Source organism: Petaurus breviceps, unplaced genomic scaffold, assembly GCF_028583685.1.
Source record: "Petaurus breviceps papuanus isolate PSGF00001 unplaced genomic scaffold, PetGlider_PUasm1.0 38, whole genome shotgun sequence".
In the NCBI taxonomy this organism is placed as follows: Eukaryota; Metazoa; Chordata; class Mammalia; order Diprotodontia; family Petauridae; genus Petaurus; species Petaurus breviceps.
Window position 1 is genome coordinate 49,349,855 of NW_027186304.1, and position 17,660 is coordinate 49,367,514.

The 17,660-nt window shown below is 38.0% G+C and overlaps 1 protein-coding gene across 1 annotated transcript in view; it reads left to right on the forward strand.

Annotated features, from left to right (window-relative positions):
* LOC138170229 (meprin A subunit beta-like) overlaps window positions 1-17,660 on the forward strand; it is a 52,007-nt gene that overhangs the window by 13,684 nt on the left and 20,663 nt on the right. Inside the window, exons 7-11 of the mRNA XM_069099538.1 lie at window positions 1,755-1,933; window positions 8,176-8,394; window positions 9,706-9,858; window positions 12,124-12,339; window positions 15,423-15,863. Of these exons, the coding sequence (XP_068955639.1) occupies window positions 1,755-1,933; window positions 8,176-8,394; window positions 9,706-9,858; window positions 12,124-12,339; window positions 15,423-15,863 (1,208 nt within the window). The remainder of the gene's footprint in view (window positions 1-1,754; window positions 1,934-8,175; window positions 8,395-9,705; window positions 9,859-12,123; window positions 12,340-15,422; window positions 15,864-17,660) is intronic.

The following is a 17,660-nucleotide window of genomic DNA, read 5'->3' on the forward strand; positions in this document are numbered from 1 at the left end:
GAATCTATCCTTTCATGAAGTCCAACATTATTCCATTAATTAATACTTTTAGGACTTGTCATTCAACCAGTTCCAAGCAAATGACTATCAATTACTTATAATGTGTAAGATCTTGATGTAGGAACTTCCTAGAATAATTTTAATTTCCTATTTGTACCCTTTAAAAAAATTACTTTTTTGGAGTCTGCACCTAGTAAACACCCCTCAAATTAAACATTTCAATATATAAAAAAGATTTTATATGAAACCATAAATTTATATTTTACATGGCTTGATTTTTCTAAAAAGGTATATATTAAATTCAGCACCTTACATTTAAAACTTTCCTGTTTGTGCTTTCTTCTGAATTTTCTCCTGGGCTCATCTGTGTGCTTTTAAAAATGTTTCATTAATCTCTTTTTTTTCTTTTCTAATTTTCTTTTTCTTTTTTTGGCATCACTATTATCAGTACTCCTCTCTTCCCGTTACCAATTAAAAACAGAAAAATCTAAGCCTTGTATCAAATAAGCATAGTTGATCAAAACAAATCCAGAGTATCCACATCCAAAAATTTATGTTTCCTCTAGACTTCTAGATTGTTATTTTTCTGTCAGTAGGTGATCTGGGCAGTTTTCATTTATGATTTCTTGTCCAGGACTTCTTTTTTAAATCATAGTTTTTAGGAGCACCAATGATTCTTAAGTTATTTCTACTTGCCTTTTTTTTCCAAGTCAGTTTTTTTATATTGTATGTCTTAATTTTTTTCTCTTTTCAAAAAATCTTTTGATTTTGCTGCATTATTTCTCACTGCTTCATGGAGTCACTGATTTCTGTTTGGTGCATTCTTATTTTCAGGGAGTTTGTTGTAGGTGGCTAGGTTACTACTTTCTCTAAGCTCTTTTTTTTAATCCTTCTAATTCTTCCCTCCAGAGTTTTAATCTCATGTTTCATCTCAGTCCTCATTTCTTCTAGACATTTATATGGTCATTGCAGAAAATGCATTTTTCCTTTGAATCCCTAGTATAGAGCTACACATTCCTTGTAATGTGAATTTCGAGTTATCTCTGGATCTAGAAATACTTTTATAGTGGTCTGTGTCTCCTTCTGTTTATTCATTACTCTAGCCTTCATTCCTCAAGTAGGGCTTTATGCCAGGGTCATAGTCTACCTCATACTCTGATTTTGATTGGGACTCTCCATCCTGCTAGGTCTCAATGTGGGCCTCTTTGGTTCCTGTGCTGATTTCCACCTCCAAATAGTGGGACTACACTAATGTACACCAGTGGGAGGAGATTTTAGGTCCTCCTTGATCTTTGGGGTTCACAGCACTGGGTCTTCATGACCTTCTGTGGCATCTCAGGACAGAGGAATAAGAACTTGAGAATCTTGGCACTTGGCCTGACCTAGTGTGAAAGCTACAGGGTCCATACTTACCACTGCCATTTACTTCTAAGAGCTACAGTATAGGTTTCTAACTACTCTTGGACTTTCTTGTGGGAGCTCTCTGCTCTTGCTCCCTTCAAGTAGAAAACTCTCTCTCTCTCTCTCTATATATATATATATACACACACATGTATATATATACATATATATGTATAGCTATTGCTGGCTTTTTTAATTATCATATTGCTAATCCATTTATGAAGTCCTATTTGAGGGCTAATTGTTAGTCTTTAACCATGCAAACTAATCATGCCTCTTACCATCATCTCCAGCACACGTGTAACCTTTGCAGTTAATGTCAGTCATTTGACCACTTTGTATCTTGTCTTCAGGTGCTATTCTTCAGTGGGAAATAGACGTGCTGGCAAACAGGTAATTTCCATAGGATCTGGCTGTGACAGAATAGCGACCGTTCAACACGAGTTCCTCCACGCCCTGGGATTCTGGCATGAACAGTCTCGTTCAGATCGAGATGACTATGTCGAAATAATGGAGGACAGAATTCTGTCAGGTATGGTTTCCTTGCTTGTTTTTCTTTTTATTTCAGAGAGTTTAAGACTAGAGTCAAGTGATTGTACCTCCTTTCAGTCATTCGTGAATCAACAAGTTTTTATTAAGCACGTATTATGTGCCAGGCATTATACAAAGCACCAAGAAAGGCAAGAAGGTGGTCTTCGCCCTGGAGAAACTCATATTCTAAAGGGAGAGACAACATGCAAACAACTATTTGCATTCAGGGTATATACAATGCAAATGAGAGATATTTTCATAGCGAAGGTATTGATAATGAGGGGAAAAGACAGTTATAGAAGGTAAGATTTGAACTGAGTCTTGCAGGTAGCCAGGGAAGCCAGGAGACTGAGACAAGGAAAATGAGCATTCCAGCTATAGGGGATAGCCAGTAAAAATGCATGGAGTTAGGAGACAGAGAGTTATGTTTGAGAAACAGCAAGAAGACCATTGATTCTAGACCATCAAGTATATAGAGGGGAATAAAGGATAAGAAGAATGTAAAAGTAGGAAGAGGTCAGATTATGAAGATCTTTAAAAGCCAAACAGAGGAGATCCATTATTTATATTTGATCCATTGGTAATAAGGAGATAGATAAATAGATATGGGAATCGTCTCCTTGGTGAATTATTTGTGATTACGGAACCCTTCTGAGCTGATGAGATCACCAAGCAAGTTAGTACAGAAGGTCAGTATGAGACCCTTGGTGACAATCAGTGCCAGTGGTCATTATTTGGAAGATAGTATAGCAAAGGAGACTAAGAAGGATTGGTCAGATAAGCAGGAAGAGAGCCAAGAGAGAAGAATGTCATGAAATCCCAGAGGGGAGAGAGTATGAAGGAGAAGAGGATAATCAACAACGTCAAAGGTTCTGAAGAAGTCAAAAAAGATGGAAATTGAGAAAAAATCCATTAGGTTCGGAAACTGAAAGATCACGGCTGACTTTGCAGAGAGAAGTTTCATTTAAATAATGAGGTCAGAATCCAGGCTGCAGAGAGTTAAAAAGAGAGGGAGAGGAGAGAAAACAGAGAAAGAGCTTATAAGACTTTGGACAACAAAAGAAAGGCGTGATATAGTTGATGTAGGAGAGATATGGGGACTGGTGAGGGTAGTTACATCATGTGAGGGTGAGATAGATGTACTTGTGGGTTGCAGGGAATTATCTGGTTGACAGTGAGAGATTGAAGGTTGATGAGAGTGGAGATTAAAAAATTCACTTTGGCAGATGTTACGAGAGATGAAGAAGCTGAATTTCAGAGAGTTTAATAGGCATGTTCACTGTCACATAGTCCACTGGCCAATGGCAGAGACAGAATGAGAAACCAATCATGCCCTTTCTACTATTAGAATGAGACCAAGGATCTCATATTGACCCTCTGTACTAACTTGCTTGGTGATCTCATCAGCTCATAAGGGTTCCGTAATTACATATACTGCCATATGTAGATAGTATCATGATATAATGTTTTGTGTAACGTGCTATATGCACAGTACGGCTACTATATATTCTATATAATCCTAATAATACTATATACAATGTAAATATCAAGTAGATAAATGTATTCAGTATACATTGTGTGGAAATTCTTGTCTTTCTTGCCCAGCTGGCAGGGGGAATTGGCCCATTGGGTGACAGAGAACAAGGGCTAGCTAGGACTCTAAATAATATGCTCAGCAAGAGTATTTAAATTGATGCTAGAGACTGATGCCTTAGGACTCTGCCTGACTTATTTCTGAGGAAGATGTCCCTCATTTGATGCGGGTATTACAAGGGTTATGAATGCCATAAAATCCTCATAAAGAATTTGATTCAAAAACTAATTTTTTTGCAGTCAGATTTTAGCTTGATATTACAAATCACTTTTTAAAGAATTTAAGATCTTGAACAATCTAATCCCTCTCCAAATGTGGTTAGTTAATTTTTTTTTATGTTATGGAAGTCCTGCTTCAATACTTCTTTGTGCTGTTGTGTTCACCCTGGTCTCTTGATGGCTACGTCAGTGGACCACACACTTTGGCAGACTCAGCGGCTATCAAGCTAGACAGTTCTTGAGTAGGTCCCTGGCAATGGACTGTATCACCCATGGAGCATCTGAACTAAGTGTCTGTCATCAGAGGGTGCCCATTAGGAGGTGATTTAAAAATATATTTTAAAAAAGAATTATTTAATTTTAGTTTACAACATTCAGTTCCACAAGCTTCTGAGTTTTAAATCTTCTCCTCCCCAAGATGGTGTGCAATCTGATATAGGCTCTCTATATAGATTCACACTAAACATATTTTTTTTTCTTTTTGGAGGGGGAAAGGCAGGGCAATTGGGGTTAAGTGACTTGCTCAAGGTCACGCAGCTAGTAAGTGTTAAGTGTATGAGGTTAAATTTGAACTCAGGGCCTCCTGACTCCAGGGCCGGTGGTCTATTCACTGCTCCACCTAGCTGCCCCTAAACATATTTTCACATTAGTTATGTTGCAAAGAAGAATTATAACCAATGAAATGAACCATGATAAACAAAACAAAACAAAAAGAGAGAGAGCAAATGTATGCTTTGATCTATGTTCAGAGTCTCTAATTCTTTCTCTGGATATGAATAGCGTTTTCCATCATGAGCCTTTTGGAGTTGTCTTAGAACCTTGCATTGCTGAGAAGAGCAAAGTCTATCAAAGTTAGTCATTGCACAGTGTGGCTGTTACTGCGTACAGTGTTCTCCTGGTTCTGCTCCCCTCACTTAGCATCAGTTCATATAAATTTTCCAGGTTTTTCTGAAATCCTCCTGTTCATCATTTCTTATAGCACAATGGTATTCCATTACATTCATATGCCACAACTTGTTCAGCCATTTCCCAATGGATGGGCATCCCCTCAATTTCCAGTATTTTTTTTTGTCCCAACAAAAATAGCTGCTATAAATATTTTTGTATGTGGCTTCTTTTCCCATTTTATGATTTTTTGGGGATACGGTCCTAGAAGTGGTATTGCAGGGTCAAAGGGTATGTACATTTTTATAGCCATTTGGGCATAGTTCTAAATTGCTCTTCAGAATGGTTGAATCAGTTCACAACTCCACCAACAATGCTTTAGTATTCCAATTTTCCTACATCTTCTCCAGCATTTATAATTTTCCTGCTTCATCATTTTAGCCAATCTGACAGGTGTGATGTTGTAGGAGGTAATTTTTTAAAAACTACAACTGCTCTTAAAGACCATTTACCTAGATAGTTATAGGTTTGTAAGCCATGGTGGTAGGTAAAATTTAAATCAGCGAGACACCATTGAAGTGTTGAAGTAAATATATCTGTATAGGTCTATTTTAGACACTGTTATTCACTGTAAAATTCTCCTGGGTCTGTCATTTCTTTCTGATGCACCTCCCTTCATTCTTCTCTTGGTGCTACATGTCCCATCATTGCCTCTTCCTACCCATTCTTATCTACCAATGATTCAGACTTTCCCAATATGACTTTTCCAGTATACTCTCCTTTCCAGTTGTCAGTAGTTCTCACCTTTCACCATTACATTCCAAGGATTCCATTTCTATTACCATCTCTTGTTAGACTTTCCTATCACAGGATGGGTGCTACTTGGGAAAGAGGGGACCGAGATATTAGAATCTCCATGGGGATTGGAGCTAAAGGATGAAGCTCTGAGTCAGCATTTCAAGGTCCGGTTCACTTTCACTCCTGAGTCTCTTAGGGCTTAAAGTAGCTTTGCTGTCACTCAATAACTTATGGTACTCACCAAATTTAACTTTTAGGAGCCAAAAGATGATGTTTAAGACTTGAAGTGTGATGAAAGTCAACATATCCTCATAACACCACAATTCTAGGCTTTACATAAAATTATAAGATTGTTTTTTTTTTTTTGGTTAGGAGATATGATTTCATCATTGGGGGGCAATCCATCTACCAGTGCAGATCAATATCTTGTCTACAACTTCTTGTCTTAAATGAGAGCTGCAGGGGACACTGAGAGTTTAAGGGACTTGTCCATTGATACATAACTAGCCAGTGTCTGAGGTAGGGACTGAACCTGGGTCTTCCTCATCCCAAGGCCAAGACTCTAATTTTGGGGTATGGCAGCAAGTATGTGGATATAATAAGAATCATAAAACTTCAGAGCTAGAAATGACCTGAGAGTGGTAGTGATAGAACAGAAAGATCATTGGTTAGGGAGTAAAAAAGACTTAGGTTTGAATTCCACCTCTGCCACTTTATGGTTGAATAGTCTTTAATGGGCTGAACTAAATAGTCACTGATATCCCTTCCAGATTTCTGATTCTGATATCTCTGGTAGGCATTTAACTTCACTGAACATAGTTTCCTGATCCAGAAAGTGGGAATATGTATTGTACTCTGTATGCCACTGGGCCATTGAGGATCAAAGGAGATGAGAAAGTCCTCTGTAATTGTAAAGCACAATATAGATATTAGCCTCAGAATGAATCCATATTGCAGACCTTATTTTTATTTTTCAAATAGATTTTTAAAATTATAAACTTAGTCATCAAGAAACATGAACATTTTTATATGCAAAGGACATAAAAAGAGAATTACATATGAAAGTATAAATCTGCAATGTTGTGGAAATTAAAATTATTCTTTATCATTTAATAATTTGTTCTATTCTTTCACTGACTCTATTTCATATTATTGCCCCATTTTGCATAATTGCTCAGTTTGCATTTCTCCACCCCCTAATCAGATCTTCCTCTGAGTTAGTTACAAGTTAACTTGTTATCATCCCCAAAAGGTATATTGTACATCCTTGCAACATTCTTATCTCTCTAACAAATCCTTCTAGGTTCCAGGGAGTCTGCTAACTCAGTTCAGCTAACAGGGCCTAAAAGATTCTGCCTTTTTTTTTTTGGAGTGCAATTGGGGTTGTGACTTGCCCAAGGTCACACAGCTAGTTTTTTTTTGTGTTACATTTGCGAAAGCAAATATACATATATATACATATGTAAATATACACATATATGTATCCCACAAAGCACAAGATGTGTTTTCAGATCAAAAAGATCTATTTAGAAGAATACCTTTGAGTCCTCTTTGTAACCATATAGTATTTAAGGGAGTCAATGCAGTAGTGGCTAGAGAGTTAGTCTAGAAATCAGGCCGGATTTGAACTCAGGTCCTCCTGACTCCAGAGCCAGTGCTCTATTCACTGTGCCACCTAGCTGCCTTGGCCTGCAAGATTCTGATGGGTGGCATAAAACAATTAACACTCTAATTTTCTGAGAGGGCTGTTTGCTAGCCCCCCTTAGATGCTTTCTTTAAAATAGCCAGTCATGTTATCCTCACCTCCAGGATGCTGTCTACCCTGTAATTAATTGTAACCTCTTCCCCATCTACCCAACTCTGTACTTCCCAAAACTATATTAAGCTGGTGAGTCCTACCTTGGGGTGTTTGGTCATTGAAAAAGTCCATTGGCCCAATTTATTGGTTACTGCTAGCCTAACAAATAAGGTATTCTTGACCAGATCATTATTTCTTATTTATCTTAATTTTCAAATGTAAAAATTAAAAACTTGTTTTTTAAAAGTATACATTCTCTTTAAAATGTGAGCAACAATTCTGCCTTTCTTGATTATATCCCTTTCTGAATTTCCTCCTCTCTTTTGCATATTAAAAAATATTTAATCTATTTTCTTTTCTTTTTCTGTGTGTGTCATTATCCCTCACAACTTTTACTATTTTCACAACACTTCAGTCAATCTATAAACATTTATGGATCATCTACTATGTGCTAAGTACTGGGGAAGCAAAGAAAGGAAAAAGATGGTTTCTGTCCTTGAGGAGATCCAATCAAAACCCTACCTTATTAACACATAGGTACAGTAAAACACACACACATTTATGTTGTGTTGCATACCACACACTTTGAAACATTGTGCCATATAGTACCATGCCATACTACAGTATAGTGGGTAGTCAGGAAGACCAGACTTCAAGATCAGCCTCTGACACATACTGGCTCTGTGACCAAGGACAAGTCATTGAGCCTCTCAGAGCCTCTAAGGCCATAAACTAGATTTAGGCAGCTGATCTGCACTAGTGGAGGAGTTTTCTCACTGGGAGCACCTCACACTGATGAAATCAGAGACATATATCAAATAGAGCTTTGTAAGAGAATACTATTCACAGCTGCCTTGCATTTGCTATTGGACAACTTAAGGTTCATAAACGCTAAACTTTAAAAATTTCGTATTTATATTGTGTTACTTATGTTGCAATTTTTATTTTAGGCAGAGAGAACAATTTCAATACTTATGATGACACGGTATCAGACTCTCTAAATGTTCCCTATGATTATACCTCTGTGATGCACTACAGCAAAACTGCCTTCCAAAATGGAACAGAGCCAACAATTGTGACCAGGATCCCTGACTTCATGGATGTGATTGGACAGAGAATGGATTTCAGTGATTATGACCTGGAAAAATTGAATCGGCTCTACAACTGCTGTAAGTACCCTGGCCTCTAGGGAACCATGGCTGTTCCTTCCAGCTCAGTTTGGAAGAGTTTCAGCCTGCTTGGTTCCTGCAATTAGGAAAAGTTCAGTCATAATGAAAAATGGAGAAAGAATAACTAGAATTAAATCTACATTATAGGGGCATAGTGTTTTAGGTAGGCAGTTTGGGGCAGTGGGCTTGACGTCACAAAACCAAGAACCAGGTTGTGGTTCTGCCATTTATTAACCATGTCATTTTAGGAAGTCACTTACCTCAGCTTCTGCCCCTATAAAATGGAGATGTTTGTACCCGAATCTCACAGATTTATTGTGAGAAAGGCTGTATAAACTGTGAGCTGTTATTGGACAGCTTTATCAGAATGACATTTCATTGGCAGTGAGACAGCTCTACCAGTGTAGCTTCATGTCTGTTCTATGATTTACAGTCTTAGGGTTCTTGGGCTGCTAAAATGCTACGCCCAGGGTAGCTGCCATTAGACTTGAGATCAGGGAATATTTGGGGTTTTTTGCTTTTCATTATGTTCTGGATGCTTAGAACAGTGCCTGGCATTTAGGAGGTGCCTAATAGCAATCAATTGCTAATTGCTAATTGACTAACATAAGGCTTATGTGTCAGAAGCAGGACTTGACTATAGATACTCCTGATTTCTAGACTAACTCTCTAGCCACTACTGCATTGACTGCCTTAAATACTATATGGTTACAAAGAGGACTCAAAGGTATTCTTCTAAATAGATCTTTCTGATCTGAAAACACATCTTGTGCTCTGTGGGATACATATATGTATATATTTACATGTGTATATATATACATATTTGCTTTTGCAAATGTAAATTTGACATCAGGATCTATCAGACAGGTTTCTGAAGGACTGCTCCTGGACCAGGAATAGCTATATTTGATGTAGTGAAAGCTGTTTGAAAAAAAAAAACAGTACCTGGAAGACAATGAAATGTATGGTTTCTTGAGGAGGTGTAATGAAAGAAGTTGGACTATCGCTTAGCCAGCTCAGTTATTTGAGAAGGATTGTTGGAAGTATGCTTTGATTCAACCCATCCCTTAATAAACAGCTCCAAGTTAGGATAGCTCTGCCTAGCTGTGGGATACCTTCCTATTCTGGCTATGTGGGCTGGCATGAATCAGAGCTCCTCAGGGCACTCACTACCCAAGACGTGCTGGACTGCCTTCCTTCTTCCTCAATTTAGTTATACAATGAACTAAAAATAGTTTTAGTTATTCTAAAAACGGAATAAAAATTCTCTCTGACTAGAGTCACTCAATGATTTTTATCTTCTTTCTCTAGCTTCTTTCTTAACCTTTATGGACTCATGTGATTTTGAACTGGAAAATATCTGTGGCATGATTCAAAATTCAGAAGATGACACTGACTGGCAGAGGGTTTCACAGGTACCTGGTGGGCCTGAAACTGATCAATCAAACCTGGGCAAGTGCAAAGGTAACTACCATGGGTGGGACCAAACAGCTCTTGCCTTGCTATCTTCAGTAGCCCTCTCAGCCTTTGCTTTTATCAGTATAGTCATGATATCATATCTATGAAATGATAATAAAGTTAGAACTGCACATGACCTCAGAGTCACCCAGTTTAACCTTTTCATTGCACAATGAGAGAACCAAAGTTCATAAAATTTGGGTGACATGGTCAGGGTCACACAGATACCGAGAGCCTGAAGGCTGATGAGAACTCGAGTCTTCTGGATTCCCAGTCTAGGAAATTTATCTCCTACACCAGGCTACTACCCTAAAGGAAGAAGCTGAATATTGTCTAAAGAAAGAATGGGGTCTTATTTCAAACTTTTATATGTGTTATTAGACTTATTGTCTACTTTTAAATGCATACTAAGAGTAGTTTGGAAATGTGAGTTGTTACTGTAGTAAATTGAGATTAAGGTCTTCTTCCTTTCACTCCTGTATATGTAACATTTCACTGAGTTTGGACTATGGTAAGGTTAAAAAAAAACAGTGGTTCTACCTTTAGAAGATTCTAGGTTCAAATCCCCCCATAATTTTACTGTCTATAAGTCACTTAAACCCCTTGAATCTCAGCTTCCTAATTGGTAAAATTAGAGAGTTGAGCTTGATGCCCTCAGAGGTCTAGATTTTTGATCTGCAGTTCAGATTTCAGGCCTCCAACCTGGGGAAAGATGTCTTCAGCAATTTTGTTTGTGTGTGTGTATGAGAGAGAGAGAGAGAGAGAGAGAGAGAGAGAGAGAGAGAGAGAGAGAGAGAGAGAGAGAGAGAGAGAGAGAGAGAGAGAGAGAGAGAGAGAGAGAGATTAAAATGTATATATTTTTTGTCCTTGAAAAATCTGACCTCAGATGATCAAAGCAAGTGAAAAACTTTGGCAGAAGACATCGCATTTATTTATTTCGCGTTTCTCTTTGCAGTTTGGTTTGGGCTAAAAGACCACATTGCTAGTCCCAAACTTGATGTCTCTGTTATTGACAACAAACAAAAAAAAAAGATGCCAAAACTTAGGGCTATTAATTATCCTTAATTCAAATGATTAGATCAGGATACAAAGAGAGAGAGAATCCTGGGCCTAGAGGTTCAGGGCTAGAAGGGGTCTCAGAAACCTTCTTGGTCAACCCCTTCATTTTATAGTTGAGTAAACTTGCAGGAGAGGTAACTGATTTGCTCAAGGTCACAGGGGCAGTGGCTCAGATGGGATCTGAATCCGTTGACTTCTGGCTATTGAGACAATGTTCTTTACACTGTAAAGTCATAAGTAATTACTACTTTATAAACTCTAAGGACTCTGGACACTCCCAATTCTTAAACTCAGGGAATGGTAATTAGGGGAGAATATGACTTTTACTCAGAAGGTTGAGTAATTAGAATTATAGTGATAGAACATTAGAGCAGAAAGGAACTTTGAGAACATCTAGCAGTTTTATAAACCTGAAGCTTTTTACAGATGAGAAAAATGAGGCTGAGAAAGTGAAATAGTTCATGAAGTTTGGACCCCTCTGGAGCCCCTTTCCTGATTATCAAATCAGGATTTCTCTCTTCTTCCTTCCTAATATTCCTGATGCATATGTACCCTTAGGGACACATTCACAGAGAACTTCTTTTCCTGCTGTGGAGAGAGTAAGGTGTGTGTTTGTGTGCAGATTTGGAAGGAGCTTAAACCTGGAGCCTAATTTTTGATGTGAACATTTATGCTTCAGAAATCAAGAAACATTGCCAATCAGGACTTTATTTTTTTTGTTTTTGTTGATTGTCTAGACTTGAGAAAATGATGGAGAAAAATGTTAATGCAGATTAAACTTAAAAATGTGTCATATGTATAGAATATTGCCCCACATGTTTACTAGCATACACCTGAACCAGCTGCACTCTACCTGGCTGCAGGATGTAAAATGACACACTAGATTTTTAATGTGTTGGTACTTGTAATTATCTTTTGCCTCAGTTTCCCCTCTTGCCAAATGTGGTTAGGCATGGAGCCATGTAAAAGCGGAGTGTTTTGTATTGTAAATGTCTCCCCCCCCATGTGTGACTGACTAATAGTTTATTTAGCATTGACTCAACGAAGGTAATTTTCTAAGTCTTGACTGTAGCTTAGGCTGTAGGGTGTGAAAAAAAAAATACTGAGTTTTTGATGATTTCATGTATTAATATTAAGTACACCCACCTGTGAATTTTTTTCTTCCAACACCAGGGTCTTCAAGTGTCTAATCTCTTCTTTGTCTTCTCCCAGACTCGGGTTTCTTTATGCACTTCAACAGCAGCTCTGTGAAGGAGGGGGAAAAGGCAATCCTGGAAAGCCGCATATTTTACCCCAAGAGAGAGTTTCAGTGCTTGCAGTTTTTTTACTACAACAGCGGTAACAGTGATGACCAGCTCAAGATTTATGTTAGGGAGTATACTTCAGAAAATGGTAATGGCTCTCTTACTCTGGTGGATGAAGTGAAAGGTATGAGATTTCATCCTCAGATGATTAAGCTTGACTTTGATCTGAGACCTTCTGTAGCTCTTTGCTTCCCTTCCTCTAATAACTCTTGGCCTTTCCTCCTTTATAACACAGTGCTTTGGTCTTCTGATGGTTTGAGATGCATGTAAGATTCCCTGCTAGAAACAACCCTACTGATTATCTGGTTCAGGACTTTCACTTTTTAATTCTGCCTTCTCTTTTCCTTGATCAGGTTTGTGATACCAAACATCCGTTTCTTTTTCTGACAGCCATTTTTTTTTTTTTACAAATCAGAGAACAAGCAATTGACCTAAAGGTCTTGCCATTAACAAGAGGCTAAAGGAGCGTTTCTAAAACTTTTCCTTGGAGGACTTGAGGTTAAATCTCAAACTGCTGCCTCTTGAATAATTCAGGGTTCAGGATCACTGAAACCTGATGGGCCCTGGAAACCCCTTTAGTCTAGCATAGACTGGGGCTAGGTAGCCATTTTCTATAGTTGAGGGGAAACTGTCTTGCTAGTCAAGCATCTTCCCAAATGCCAGTTATGCCCCCTTTATTTTACTTTATGTTGGTCTGCACCTGTGCCAATTAAATCAGTCACAGCATTGAAATTCTTATCTTAGAGAGTTGCCTGGGCCCATTTCAAAGACTTGCCCAAGACCACATACCAAGTATGCATCAGAGGCAAGACTTCCTGACTCCAAGGCTGGCTCTGTAGATAAAATGCCATGCTGCCTCTCTCTTCCATTCATTTTATAGTACTCATTTCTGTTTAGTGCTTCACTGTCATTAGTTCCTCAGTTTAGTTTTGGACTGGCTAGGGATTTCTGGGATGCCTTTTTATATATCCTTCCCTTCCTCCTCTTGGGGATGTGGTGAGAGGGAATGGGGTAAGAGGCCATAATGTATACAAGGGAAATGGGCATAATACACTAACTAGCAAGAAAGGACTGGTTTTATGAAGAACCAAAGAAAATGGTTTTTTAAAAATTAGGAAAGTAAAAAAATAGATTGAACAGCCTTGGAGAGACGGTGCAAATAGTAAATGTCCTATCAATAAAGATTTTGAAATAGATATTGAAGGATCACTTTTGAAGATGGTGCAGCTAGAATGAATGATTTAGACAGGGGTTGGTCTAGTACAGGGATGAGGAACCTGCAGCCTCAAGACCACATGTGGCCCTCTAGGATCTCAAGTGTGACCCTTTGACCAAATCTAAACTTTACAGAACAAATCCCTTTAATAAAAGAGATTTTTTATTTTTACAAAACAAATTTTGTAAAACAAAACAAAACAATTTTTTTTTTTACAAAACAAGTTTTGTTTTGTAAAATGTGGACTCAGTCAAAAGGCTGCGCTCAAGAACTTAAGAGGTCACATGTGACCTTGAGGCTGCAGGTTCCCCACCCCTAGTCTAGAAGATTCCTCATCTCCTTCTTCACTCTGTTTATAATTCTATGTCAAGGTTTTTGTTAATGTTTAGTCGCTCTAGTCGTGTCTGACTCTTCATGACCGCATTTGGGTTTTTTTTGGGCAAAGATACTGGAGTGGTTTGCTATTTCCTTCTCCAGATAATTTTACATAAGAGGAAACTGTGGCAAACAGGGTTAGGTGACTTACCCAGGGTCACCCAGTTAGTTAAGTGTCTAAGACCAGATTTGAACTTAGGAAGATGAGCCTTCCTGACTTCAGATCCTGTGCTCTCTCTATTGCACTACCTCACTGCACCCTATATCAAGATATCTACTTCTTTATAGATAAACTCAGAGCGAGAGGTGGAGCAGTGGATAGAGCACTGAGGCTGGAGTCAGGAAGACTTGAATTCAAATCAGATACTTATTATGTCTGTGACCCTGGGCCAGCATTTTAACCTCCATCTGCCTTGATTTTCTTAGCTATAAAATGGGGATGAAAGTAGTCGCCTCCCAAGGCTTGTAGTGGATGCTTAATAAATGCTTGTTCCCCTCTTCCTTGTGGCAGTAGGCCAGGTAAATTGCCCAAATACCAAGACATTGAGGTGAGTTTCTAGGGAGCAAGATTTCAGAAAGTGATCTTTCTAAGGATTGATATCAATCTGTGCATCATCACTGGTTAGCTGGTAGTAAACTTGCCATATTTTTTTCCCTAGGAATTCATACATTTCTAGGACTTTCAAGTTAGTAGGATCTTGGAGTTCTATATAGATCTAAAGTCTCATGGACTATTTAGCTAACTTTGGACATGATGGGATGACAAAACACTGGACTTTGAAGATAATGCTTCAGGAGATGAATATCATGGTGCAGTGGAGGGGGTGATGGGTTAGTGATCAGAAGACCTGGGTTCAAATGATGGCATTGCCACTTACTAACTGACAATAAAGGAAAGCCACCTAACACCTGGAAGCCTTAGCTTTCTGATCTGTAAAATGAATGAGTTGCCTATAAAGTCCCTTCTAGCGAAATCTGCCATCCTATCAGGACACTCTTCTTTAAAACAATTTATGATGTGACTGTCAAACAGAGGTAAGTACAAGGATATAAGGGCCATTTATCTGACTCAGTGTGGTAGTTCAAAGACCTGAGTTCAAATTCAGTCTCAGGTACTTGCTAGCTGTGTAACTGTAGGTAAGGCATTTTCCTCCTGTCTACCTTAGTTTTCTCATCTGTAAAATGGGAATAATAATAACACCTACTTCCCAATGTTGTGATGAAGATCACATGAGCTATTTGTAAAGTGCTTTGCAAACCTTAAAGTGCTATTTAAATTCTAGCTCTTATAAGTATTAGTTCTTATATTCTTGTAAGCAGCACAGAAGTAAAGCTTGATTGCTGAGTATGGCTTCTTTATTTAGCCCTAGAAAAATATAGGCAAATTCATAGATCTCTAGAAATGTGCTCAAGCATTCTCTAAGGTCATATGATCTGGCATGACTATTGGGAAGTAAAATATTTGAACTAGAGAGCAGATAAAACCATGACACAGTACATTACTGATTTTTGAACTACCAGTTGTAGTCATGGAGGTTATGAACTGTTCTTATTCATTAGTATGTGACTTGGTAGTTGTCTAGTTTTGAAAAGCCAAAAGTTCTCTCCTATTACAGATGCGTCCATCGGGAGCTGGCAACTCTATCATGTACCGTTGGCAGTTACCACCAAATTCAGAGTGGTGTTTGAAGGAACTCGCGGTGTTGGCACATCAGCTGGTAGCCTCTCCATTGACGACATCAACCTTTCAGAAACACGCTGTCCTCATCACGTGTGGAAGATAAGCAATTTTACACAACTCAGTAGCTTAAGAGAAGTCATCGTTAGCCCTCCATTTTATTCTCCTCTAGGCTATGCCTTTGAGGTTCACTTAGATGTAAAGGATCAGACTAATATAGGGATATATTTATCCCTGATCTCTGGAGCCAATGATGAACAATTACAGTGGCCATGTCCATGGCAACAAGCCACAATGACGCTATTAGATCAAGAACCTGATATTCGTCGGCGCATGTCCAACCAGCGGAGTGTGACTACAGATCCATCTGAGAAAAGTGGTTTGTGAATTTTTTCTTTGTTCTTGACTCAATATGTTCTTTATACTGGAAAATTAGGGAGGGAGGAGGAAAGAAAGGAGGGAAGAAGGGTTGAAAGTGGCGCTCCTTGCTGATCACTTAATAGAGACCACCAGATGGTTTGTTATAAAATTCCAGAGTCTTTGGAGTAATGGATCTTTTGAGCAAGTATTGCAGTGATTGTGGCAAGGTGAGTGTCAGGAATGGTGGGCAGCAAAAGCTCTAACAGAAAAACTTGGAGTGAGAAGAGTGGCCACATGAGAAGCATGGGCTAGGACAGGATGGATGCGAAGGGTAACCACTCTCCCCAACTGATTCTTCACCTTTGATTTATGTATCACTCCTATTTCTTGGTTACTTCACTTTCCTGGCTCCCCTAGGTGTCACCCAACTACCCTGATTATACCAGGTTTGGACATGATAGTAGTATAATTCAGTTCTTAAGTAGAACAGACTTGATTAATAAATGGTTGTTGAATGAATGAATGAATTGGGTCAAGCAGGGGCAACAGGGGAAAGGATGGTATTGGGGGAGAGGAGTATAATTTAGGCATTGAAGAATTCCTAAGGATTGTTCCATGCTGTGACCACCATGACTCTTTTTTTAGTTCTTAAAAAGAATGGTATTTAGAGGATGATCTTCTGACTTTATTATTTTAAATTATATATTTATTTTTAACATTCATTTAAAAATTTTGAATGTCAAATTCTCTTCCTCTATCCCACTCCTCTTTCCACGCATTGAGAAGGAAGGTGATATGATATCAGTTATACATGTGAAGTTATGAAAAACATATTTTTATATTAGCTCTGTTGCCAAAAAATCATGAAAAGTAAGTGAAGTGGAAAAAAGTGTGCTTCAATCTGTACTCATACTTCATCAGAAAGTGAATAGCATTTTTCATCAATTGCAATTTTCTTGGATCATTATCTTGATCAGAGTAGCTTAGTCCACTATAGTTTACCATTCTTACAATATTGTTACTGGGTACAGTGTTCGCCTGGTATGGCTCACTTCACTGAATTAGTTCATAAAGGTATTCCCAAATTTTTCTGAAACAACAATATTTTTCATAGCACAATACTATTCCATCACAATCACATACTGAAATTTGCTTAGCCATTCTCTAATTGTTGAGCATTCCCTCAGTTTTCAATTGTTTGCCACCACAAAAATAGTTGCTATAAATATTTTGGTACAAATAGGTCCTTTCTCTTCTTTAAAAAATATCTTTAGGATACAGGACTAGTAGCATATTGCTGGGTCAAAGGGTATGTACAGTTTTAGAATCTTTGGGCATAGTTCCAAATTGTTCTCAAGAGTGGTTGGATCAGTTCACAACTCTCTCAATAGTGCATTAGTGTACTTATTTTTCCATATTCCCTCCAACATTTATTATTTTCATTTTAACCAATCTGATAGGGGTGAGGTGGTACTTAAGAGTTATTTTAATTTTCATTTCTCTAATCAATAGTGATTTAAAACATTTTTTCATATGAACATTAGTAGCTTTACATTATTCTTATGAAAATGGACTGTTCACATCCTTTAACCATTTATCAGTTGGGGAATGGATCTAGTTTTTATAATTTTGGATCAGTTCTCTATGTATTTGAGAAATGAGGCCTTTGTCAGAGAAACTTTTTTCTCTCCATTTCTTACTTTTCAATTTTGACTGCATTGGTTTTCTTTGCGCAAACCCCTTTTAATTTCATGTAATCAAGATTATCAATTTTACCTAGCTATTCTCTATGTTTCCTGCTTATTTACAAATTCTT